Genomic DNA, 11,617 nt, shown 5'->3' on the forward strand with positions numbered 1-11,617 from the left:
CAACGTTTCCCAGTTTAACAAGTTTAATCGGTTCAATTGAATAAATTATTAAAATAAATTAAAATAAATAAATTTAGTTTAATCGGTTCAACCGATTCGCGAGTCAACCAATTCAATTCCTTTTTCCAGACAGATGTCCTGATTGATTAGCTGTCCAACCAGTTTTATCGGCTGATTCGATCCAATTCTAAAAACAGTGCATGGGACTCCCACTAATTAGTCTTCATAAACCGAATAAAAAAAAAATTCTCCCTATCATAGAATTTGATTGGCGATACTACACAGAATCCATTGTGCATGAAAGAAATTTGCAAAGCATGCATTGATTGAAAACTTCATGTAAGGTCCTATATAGCAAATTAATCAACTTCAACTGAGAAATTGGCAGTTTGACCAAATCCAAAATGTACAACTTACAACAAACACAGTGAACAACAGCACTTCTAATGCTTAGGTCCATTCAACGTAGACGGCGAGCCCTTACCTTCGGGTGACTGGGAATATGATATTGAGATCAATTCGGACCTGTATTTTTCGTCCCCATCGGAACCTTTTCTTTCGAACAGCTTTTCACGGTTTGAATTATCGGACGAGAGTTTGGAGGCAGCAACAACTTTGTCCGGTAACGAGTAAGAGATAGCAATGAGTGACTCCCGTGTCACTTCGTCGGCAGTTCCGTCATTGCCAGGTTTCTTATTATCCATAAAATGAAGATCTTGTAGCCTCTGGTTGAAGCAAAAAAAATAGACTCAACTTCAATGGCAAAAATAGAAGAAAGATGAATTAGATAGGACCAAAATTGAAAGGACTTGTATTTATAAATGCACTGAATAGTTGGATGACCAAAAAACAAATTTACCAATAATTAGGCGATTATTTTATAATTTTTTATAGTTAAGTGATAAAAAACTACTAATTTCCCCAACACTTTTACAATTGCATGATTAAACTTTGAAAAACTAATAAAAAAGTTATAAATATGTCAATCAGCCCCTGTATATTAAAAAAGTTTGAGATTTAATCCTTCATTAATTCCCTTGCATGTTGATTAAGTTGCATTGACAAAAAAAAGTCAATTTAATAAAATTCAACATAAAATAATATCAGTGTTAATGATTTGATTGAAATTTTAATTTTCTTTTGAAAAATCTAAATATTCATATTAAAACTCAAAGTTTGTCGAGATATTTTAACTTTAAAAAACCAGATATTTCATGGTAATATTTAAAATAATCCCTTTTTTTTCTTTTTTTGGTTTGCTTTGTCTGCATGTAGCAGCTAGCTTATGACAGAAAAAAGAAAAAGAAAAAAAGGAACCCTCAAAACCCCATAGATAGATCTGGTAATTGAACTCCATAGAAGCCTAAAAACCCAATTTCTGTTTAAAACCATTCGAATACTATAATCCTTAGAACAGAAATGAAATCCTAAACAAAGCAAAAATGGAAGAAATGGAAATAAGAGTAGCAAAGAAGTAAAACAAAAATGGAAGAAAGAAAGTACCAATTGATAGACCGGACGGCGGTGGACTTGGAAGAAGCGAAGATGAAGAGTTTTTTTTTTTTTTTTTTCCTCAATGGAATCGAAGGCTTTTTCTATTTGTTCTTGTATTTTATTCCTTCTGGCTTTCTGTAATTATTTTATCATTATTGTGTGTTTTTAGCGTGTAAAATTTTGTAATTTTTATACGTAATAATACAAATATTTTAATAAATTCAATGTTTAATTGTACAAAAATTATAAAAAAACCATAAAAATCACTTTAAATGTTACATCAATGTAGTTGAATTTGGATCGGGTCTAAGTATTATATTAATATATTTTCTGAAATATGGTTTAAAATTTTATCCAAATTCACTCATATTTGTAAAAGATTAACTCAAGTTCATTTTAGATTCGCCATATTATTTTTTAAAATTTATTTATTTTATTCTATTTTAATATTTAATAATTTTATATATTTTTATTTATTGAAATTTTTATATAGTCATCTAAACATTAGGACAGTATTATATATTTAGTATAAATTTATTTTTTAATATGTTCTAAATTATATAATATATATAAAAATAACATAATATAAAGTATTATAAAATTAAAAATAGGTCAAGTCAGGCTAAACTTAGGCTTTGAATGTTCAAGTTTAGACCCAACCATATTTTAATTGAGCCTAATTTTTTATTCAAACCTATTTTTCAGGCCTAACATTTTTAACTAAACTTTCTCGGGTAATTTGACTCATAAAAAAGTCTAATGTAAATGTATGGTCCACTCTTTTTTCTATAAATATATATTATTTTGGATAAGTTTTATCTTCTTATTACGTTTAACGATTTTTTCTGCTTTTTACGATAATTCAATAAAAGAAAAAAAAAGAAAGTCAGTTTCTTATCCAAACTTATCAATCTGTTATTTTCTAGCAGACTAAAAGTCCAAATTTTTCCACCATGAGAAGGTGGAGATTTTCAAAGTTAGAGATTTAGAATACATGGTTGAATCAGTTAGTTATTCAATTTTTTATTTTACTGATAGTTTGATTTAGTTAAATAAATTATTAAAAATAAAAATATTTAAAAATAAAAAATTATTTCAATCAATTTAATCGTTCGATTCAATTAATTCACGAATCAATTGATCCAATTCTTTATTCTGCATTCTTATCTTAGATTATTTCTATCGGTTTTCAAAAGCAATGGTTTGAGTTTGAATTAATTTATATGTTAAAATTAAAATTTATAATTTTTAACAATAATTTGATTTCTTTATTCTATATTATAATTTTGTTGATCCAAATTTCACAAGTATTTTTATTAATGTGTTATTATTTTTAATTATTTTTATTCTTTATGCTTCAATATAAATATATATTGAGGGTGTTTAGTAAACAGAAATTTGAGCCTTTTTTTAATTGAATTGAGCACAAATAGAGGATTGTGTAATCAAACCCTCTGATTGTAGTTTTTAGTGAATGAAGTTTACAAGAGTTTGTTGAGCTAAAACTTTCAAAACCAAAAACGATGAGATGAACAACTTTTTTCAACAGTTGATTGAGAATGAGATAAGTGGAATGACATATCTGACCATGTTTATTAAAAAATTACTCCTTTCGCCACATGCTCTCAAACCTTAAAGGGGTGCCAAGATATGAATAGTCTCCATTCTCCCATTTTCACTTACACTTTCATCTACAGAAAGCAAAATTGCCGTGAGAAATTTTCAATCGATCCCATTCATCCTTGAATATTTAAGTACTCTTAATTTATTTTCAATTTACTTATGTAAAATGATTTCTTATGTAACTTTATATTAATTGAAATATACTACTTGACAAAATTATTTAGAGTGTGGCATAATTATCACTAATTTACATACTAAGAACATGACATAATTATATTGATACACTATTAATATTTATCAATTCCAAGAAGGTTAATATTTGTAAATAAAGAACTTAAGAAATTTGTTTATTTAAATTTTTAAAAAATCACATCGATAATGGATGTTTTAATTCTTTGACAATAATGTTTTATTTCAATAATTTCACCCAATAAAATTAAAGTATTATAAACAAATAAATACTTAATAATAAAATTTGTCCTGCCCTTATTTGTCATTTTACACATATCAACTTTTAACTATCAACTAAGTTTTACCAAACACTTTTAAATAAATAATTAATAGAACCAATTGATCAAATCAGCCACTACAATCAGCAATCAACTATCACCAATTGCCAAACAGGTCATAAATTGTTTTATACTGAATGCGTGTACACAAGTCTTGTAATATCATTTATTAAGTTTTGAATATTTTATTTGTCAATTATTATATTTTAATTTTTATCATATTATATGCATAATGTATAAAATAAATAAAATTTAATAAGAAATAAATTACTATATTATTATAGTGATAAAAAATTATTTTATAAATTATAAAATAAAATACTTATCTCCAAACCTTTAAGCATTTAAAGTCTAAACCAATGGCGAAGTTAGAAATTTTTTTAAGGGTGGTCGACATGAAATTTTAATTTTTAATAGTTTATATCTTGTAAGTTTTAAAGGATTAAAATAAATTTTCATAATTTTAAAGGATTAAAGTATAATTTTACTGTTACTAATTTAAAAATTTAAAATTATCTAAAGGGTCAAAATAATAATTTTCTATTTTAGGGGCCTTGCCAGCCCATAATTCCAAACCCATTTAAAAACCTAAACTCATCATTCACTAAAAAGCCCCATTCAATATTACCAGCCTTTCACATTTTTTTTCTCTTTTGCTTTGGCCTCTCTTGAAATCACAGTCTACCAAAATTATAAGTTAAAAAAAAAATAATACATGTCTAAATGTTAACACTGTTAAAACTATCTTATTAAATTTAAATTTATTATAACGTCATTCTTTTGGTACATGACTATCATGTGCGTATTTTGTTATTTCAAAATAATACATCAACAATTTAAAAAAATGTTAATAATGTTAACAATAAAACTTAAAATTTAAAAAAGAATTAAATTTTAAAATAAAAATAAAAAGATTAAATTTTAAATGTATAAAGAATACAAGGATTTAAACTAGTGATGGTAACGGGATGGGGTGGGTTGGATTTTTTCCCACCCCGGTACTCTACAACCATCCCTAATTTGAAGAGAGGCAGATGGTAGTGAGAGCATAACTTTTGAAAACAAAAAAATAGACCCTTAGTGATGGCGAAGGCTAAGAAACCTAAGGGGCTATAGCCTCCTAAGTTCTAAAATTTTTCAATTTCCCCCTTTATATACATACTATAACCTCACAAATATAAAAGTAGGCATTTTCAATATTTTTATAATATTAAAAATTAATTTTGATAAAAATAAAGAAAAATATTTTTAAAGAAGTTAAATTTAAAATATGAAAAGAGTCGTCTCCACTTTTAGCACTCACATTACTTTCTTCATCTCTTCTCTTTGTGAAAATTGGAATAAATTTTTTTTTTACGTAACATATCTAATTTTAACTCGACTCTCCCAAAATTACCTTTAAAATTAAAAAAAAAATTGTTAACTCCCCTAAAAATTGGAATTACTTATTAAACTTTTTAAATTTTTTACAAAACATAATTATATTTTCAAACATTATCATCAAATCCTTCAAAAAAAATTTTAAAGGAATTAGTTAAATCCGAAATTGGAGCTTATTTTAGCTTCTCAATCGATCACCCTAACTTTGTAATTATAACTTACCGACAAACCATGCTAGCCTTGTGTGGACGATTCTGATTCATCAACTTCAAGGTTTTTTTTCTTATTAAGAAGTACAAATCGTATTAGATTGTCACTAATAACCAATATTATTGGGCCTAAAAACTTAGCTGAAGGAAAAAAGAAGAAGACGAAGGGTAGGGCTATCAACCAATGTTAGTATCTCAGATTGGTCCAAATCATAAAATTTCTCATACCACAAAATAAAATACATAGAGATCTTATATCAGATTTGCTTTTGACTAAGTGATCACTTGCTCTTTAGGCTGACGTAATTCTAAAAATGTGATCACCAAACATTGGGATGCGTGCTTAGTCACGTTTACCACATTCTTTTACTTCAAGCCCAAGCATTAAGCATTCATAAGCATCACCCATCTATGAAAATATCTCTATGCATGAAGTTAGTCACTTTTAGAATCCGATTTCATTGCTTAATTTATCCATCAATTCGAAATAAGGCAAAAAATTCATTAATTCGCAAATTGATATGAGATCAATTAATTTGAGTTAAAAATTAATTAAACTGGTAATTAAACTGGATGAATCAAATTTTATACTTTTTTTATTTGAACCGATTGGGTTAAAAATCGATGACCAAATTAGTTCGATTATTGATCCGATTCCAAAAACATTGAATTTACTTCATGTGCTTTTCAAATTTTGAAATATTAGTCCCAACCCGAATAGTTGTAATTAAGCCTGTTAGGTCAAATTATGCTAGTGATCTTCTAAGTTGTGGATTTAGTCCTTGTTTTCTAATTTGATCATTTATAATCCTGTATTTTTCGAATTTTGAAAATTTAGTTCTAGCTCAAATGATAGTCATTAGATCTATTAACTAAAATAACATAACTTTTCTATGAATATTATATGAAAATAGCAAGTTAACACGATATTACAAATGTGATAATACATTTCTCACATAAAATTTTAGAAGTAATAGCTATTATTCGGCAAAAACTAAAATTTCAAAATTATGGAGATTATAATTGCCCAAAAGTATAAGGACTAAATTAGCATCTTATGCATAGTATAAGGACTAAAAATATAATTTGACTTACTCATCATCTTCTACTATACTCACCATTCTAATCTATTTGATTGAGTTGGTATTATCCATTAACTGGATCTCAATTTAGTTGTAAAATTATCAAAAACTCATTTCTTTTCAAAGTAACAAATATTATTTTGAATGTATTTATGTTTTTTTAAACCGAATCAGTAGTTAGACCAATCAAGTCATCGGTTCAATTAAAAAATCATTAAAAATTTAAAAAAAAAATCCAATTCAACCAATTTTTTAGTCGGTTCTTGGTTTAACTAGTTCAAAGCTATTCTCCATATTAGTATCATAATCGATTCTTAATCCAACCAATCCAATCCAATTCAGACATCCTGAAATGAAAATCATGAATTCTATACTCAAAACATCGTAATATTTATCATCTAAATTTTACTATTTTAACTAAAACCACATATAAAATTGGATGAAAATAATAAGTCGTGACGCAATTGAATACATGGTGTTGATTTTCAGGTACAAATATCCTATCCTCAGCTTGCAAATGTTAAATTCATCTGCCATTGCTTGCCTACGCTGGATTTAACCCAAAAGTCTAAACAAATCCTATTTTGAGATTTTATTATTTGTTGCCCAATAAGCTGAAGGCACTCTGTTTAGGCAAATGATGTTGACTCGACTTTAAGTGATTCGTCATTAATTAATTAGTTATTACAGTAATTTTTATTACTTATAATAATTGATTTTGTTATAAATTGTGACATTGTTTTATATTAAAAAAATTAAAATGTACCACAAGTTTTCTATTTTTAAAATTGAGAATTTAGTCTTTATTTTTATTTCATGGAATTTAGAGTTTTTATTTTTCATATTTTAAAAATTAGGTTTGATTATTAATACTGTTGAATTTTTTTAAATTTAAGTTAAATACAAAGTTATTTTTAATTATATGGTTATTAAATTTGTATTTTTTATTTCAAAAATATCACATCAACAAATTTTAATAAAAATTTAATAGCATTAACAACAGACTCATTCTTAATATTTTTGGAGCTCTAAGCGAAACAATAAATTGGGCCCCTTTTAAAAGAAATTATAAAGTATAATACAATAAAAATTGAAAATTTTTTAAGGTCATAAGAGATAAAGCATTTATGGTGAAAAATTGAAAGCTCTAAACATTTAATTAATTTATTTTTGTCTGAATTTTTTTCCACATTAAAAGTTGAAAAAAAAATTAGGCCTTTTCCAATCTTGGGCCTTGAACAGCTGCACTTTCAAATAATCCCCAAAATTGGACCTAATTGACAGTTGTTCTTAAAATTTGAAATCTAAAAAATAAAATGACTAAATTCCATCCCAAAAACTTTATATTAAGCTAATAAAATCTTATATTCCATCCCCAAAAACCTCTTCTCTTATAATAATAATAATAATAATAATAATAATAAACAACTAAGTAATTAACTTAAATACCACTAATTACATTTAGATGAAGATGACATCATGGGTTTATATTTAATAGTATATATTAACTAGCTATGTAAAGGTCAAATTTATCACTTAAAGGATAAGTAAGTTTTTATAGGTACAATTTTAACTTAAAATTCAGAAAACATGTTTATTTTTATTGCTATTCATTGAACGAGAAAGACATAGGATACAAGTTAAGCTAAATTAAGTAACTCAATATATAAGAAGAAAGATCATGTGCTGTTTTATTATTATCAAACTCCATATTAGTTTTACAGTTCATGAAATTTAATTTTTCAAAGTTTATTGTATCTCTTTCAGTAATGCTATCTTTAAAATTTAAATATGAGTTCTTTATTTGATAGTGTAATCTGTTTTACTATCGTACTTAATATTTGTTGGTATGATATAATTGAATTGATTATCTATATGAATTCCTTCAAGTCTTATTTGTCCATAAATTAAGCTTCCCAAATAGGGATAACAATGGACTGGGACGAGGGTGGATTTTGCTAAATTCATCACTGCTCCATAATTGGCATGTTCTATTCTACCATCCATCCCACTTTATTATAGATGTATAATCTTAAAAATCACTACTACCTCCATGGATGTTCGATGCATCCATCCCCGTCCCACTCCATGTTGATTTGTTTCAATTGAATTTTTTAGGCTTATCTTTAATATTTTCAATATTTTTGTAGTTAATATTTAATCATAATTTTTCAAAAAATATTTAAACATAAAATATATTAATTTTTTATAATACATTATTACATTTTTCACATTTTAATAATTATTTATATATACAAGAATAAAATGATAATTTTATATAAACGAAGTGAGTCGGGACAAGTAATTACTATAACCGTTTCATACTACTGTCCAAAAGAAAAATTTCCATCCCACTCCATATCTACTTTTCAAAAAAAAAAATTCCACTTCATTTGAAGCAAATCAATTTGAAATCCATAGAGAGTTCGGGTTTCCTAAGACCATATCCCTTAATATAGTTTATGCAGTTCAACAAGCAACAACATGTTAGTGAACAAAATTTAATTTCCAGAAGCAAACTCTATATGCCTTAAAATATGCATAAACCATATTTATTTGTTGTACTCCATAGTTATGAATAAGCTAGGTGACAATATTCCATATGGATAAGCCAAATTTGATTTGTCTCTGCTAAGTACATCAATCTCGCTACTAATCTTTGGTACCTTGCCTTATCAGCTGGAACTTGGTGGATTCACACTCTAACTTACTTTCCTCATAAGTGCATCAATTGGTTGACAATATTAATTTCTTGTTGTAAATCTAGGGTTTTCTTTGAGACAAAAGATTCTTTTATTAGACGTGTTGATGTTTGGTTAAAGTTCCTATGGATGCAAGGAAAGGATTAGAGGGCATTGGAGACATGTCTTTAAGGTGTGTTTCGATACTTAAGTCGATATTGATAAGTAAGAGATTGAAAAAAATTAGGCAATTTAAAGGTAAGAGGTAGAAATTTTTTATCATTGGTCACTCTTTGAGAGACCATTTATATTCGTTTGGTTGGAGGTCGATGCTTGTAAGGTAATGGTAATGGGTGATCTCGATTCGAGGGTTAAAGTCTCATGTAGCTTTTAATGTGCCAAATAGAGCTAATTTATAGGAACCTTATATAGGTTTTGACATGTTAGATGAAACCACCTCTACGAAAAGTAATCTCAGATGTTAAGTTTAGTGAACTCAAACTGTAAATTTATTGATTCATATGAGTTTATTCATGCCCGATACCGTAGTTTAATCTGTAGATTCACCTATGTAATAATTTATTGTGTGAGTTTAAAATTATATCGTATAAAAAAGGGAAAAAGATGTTAAGCTCAATAGGTTGAGCTTGGAATATGGATTTCAAAGTCTAATAGATTCAAAAATAAGTAAATATTTCCATTCCTAAACATTAATTCAAAGGACTAAATTAGGTATTTAATATCAAGTCTTTTTGTAAGTATTTCCGTAAAGATTTCTTTCTTAAGGTCATTAGGGCATGAGTAAAATGATCTTATCTTTCTATTTGTTTAGAAATGGGTTAATTTAATTTTTAGTTCTTGAATTTAGCAGCTATATTCATTTTAGCTCTAAAATTGGAAATTTTAAAAGTGTGGTGACGTGATACTTTGAGGTTATGTTATATTATCAAATTTTGACAAAATCCAAATTGAAGGACCAAAATATGAACATAATTGTCAAATTCAAGTATCAAAATGGACAAAGAAAAATACAAGTATCAAATCAAATCCAATGGTCAATGGGACAAATTTAAACATTAAAAGATCATGCTAAGATATTTGCATATTTAATTAATGCTATCTACGTAAGGGAAATGATAAGAACTAGGAAATTAATTGCTAAAGATATAGCTCTAAAATCCCCTTCGATTCCATATTGCAAGAGACAAAATGTCAACGATTAGAATAATCATTTTAATGCAATTTGATAACCTTATACAGATACCAAATGATATTTTTGACCTTTAGCAAATGTATTTACACAAAGATATAGTATAAGATGGATTGGCCACTTGCGGGGTAGGCTGCTGTAAATATTTTAAACTGTGATAAGCAGCTTTTGGAGATATTTGGTGTTCTTATTCATGTATATCACATTCTTTTAGTATTATACAACTAGGTTTTCTTGAAGGGCAATTATAAAATATCACAAATGTAACTACTACTTAAGAATATTTTAAATGTAAATCAAATGTTATGTGTTCAATTGGTCACTACACTAAAAAAAATATGAGTAAACTACATTATTAGTCACTCAATTATTAGCATATTTTTGTTTTGATTACCATACTACAAAAACTTTTAATTCTGTCCTACACACTCACCACGTAGCAACCTCACACCTATAGTTTGATCTAGATCACTCTCCCCCAAATCTTTCCCGTTTAGGTGCAAACCAAGTGACTCACTTATGTTTACTTACAATTTTTGCACTCAAAATGATAAGAACGAACAAAATAAAGTGCTCCTTCAATTCATTTTACCTGATACAAGCCAAGCATATATACTAGTTTATTAGACTTGATAAGTTACAAACAATTACAATCGCTCCCTCATAAGTAGACATTTAAAAATGTCTTCAATTATTTTCGTTAAGGCTAAGGTAAGACTAAGATCTTCAAGATATTTATAAGTCAATATGATCTGATCCCTTCAAAGAAGAGAATTTGAATTGCATTGGAAGACTTTAATTTTATCCTTGTTGAGTTGATTTTACCGTTTTAAACATTATAGATGGGTCATAACCAATTTTCAGTGATCACAAACAAAAGCTCATATCATTTTGACCAATTTTTAGCTAAACCTCAATTTACAATTGCAATTGTTTCTAACAATTTGACATATCAAACGAGAAGATCTATGGTGCCGAAAGGCGATCACATAACCTTTTGAAAAGCATTAATCCTAGTTATTAAGCTCAATAGGTTGGGATTGGCATAAGAATTCAAAAGCCTAATAGATCCAACAAGATGTAGACACTTGAATCCCTAAAATGCAATTTAAAGGACTTAATTATACATAGTTGATAGAAGACCTAATTACATATTTAATATCAACTTCACTAGACATATTTAATATTTTATTATAGGTTCTGATCATATTTACTCTTTTTGAGACAATGCCTAAAACTACCCATAGCTCCTCCAAACCTATAAATAGAAAGATAATGCACTTCAGTACACTCGAACTCGCATCTTCCTACATTAAAGACGATACTCATACCAATCGAGTCAAAACTCAATCTACTCTATTTATTTAAAAATGAAATGCTTTTGATGGTAGCTAAAGCATATCATTTAACATATTGAACCTTAGAAATC

The 11,617-nt window shown here is 27.1% G+C and overlaps 1 protein-coding gene across 2 annotated transcripts; it reads right to left on the minus strand.

Moving 5' to 3' along the window:
* Positions 1–322: 322 nt before the first annotated feature.
* On the minus strand, positions 323–1,660 carry LOC108463120 (uncharacterized). 2 transcript variants are annotated; one of them, XM_053024345.1, is made up of 2 exons: positions 1,504–1,660; positions 323–753 (listed from the first exon to the last, which is right to left on the minus strand). In XM_053024345.1, exon 2 carries the CDS (start codon positions 702–704, stop codon positions 444–446), a length of 261 nt encoding a protein of 86 aa, XP_052880305.1. In that variant the 5' UTR covers positions 705–753; positions 1,504–1,660; the 3' UTR covers positions 323–443. The 2 variants fall into 2 exon arrangements, with proteins under 2 accessions (XP_052880305.1, XP_017618559.1); XM_017763070.2 differs by having other exon boundaries at positions 323–725; positions 1,504–1,656.
* Between the last annotated feature and the right edge of the window lie 9,957 nt (positions 1,661–11,617).

Source organism: Gossypium arboreum, chromosome 13, assembly GCF_025698485.1.
Source record: "Gossypium arboreum isolate Shixiya-1 chromosome 13, ASM2569848v2, whole genome shotgun sequence".
Classification (NCBI taxonomy): Eukaryota; Viridiplantae; Streptophyta; class Magnoliopsida; order Malvales; family Malvaceae; genus Gossypium; species Gossypium arboreum.

Coding starts and splice junctions, on each gene's coding strand:
- LOC108463120 (XM_053024345.1), bottom strand. CDS start 704: ATGGATAATAAGAAACCTGGCAATGACGGAACTGCCGACGAAGTGACA.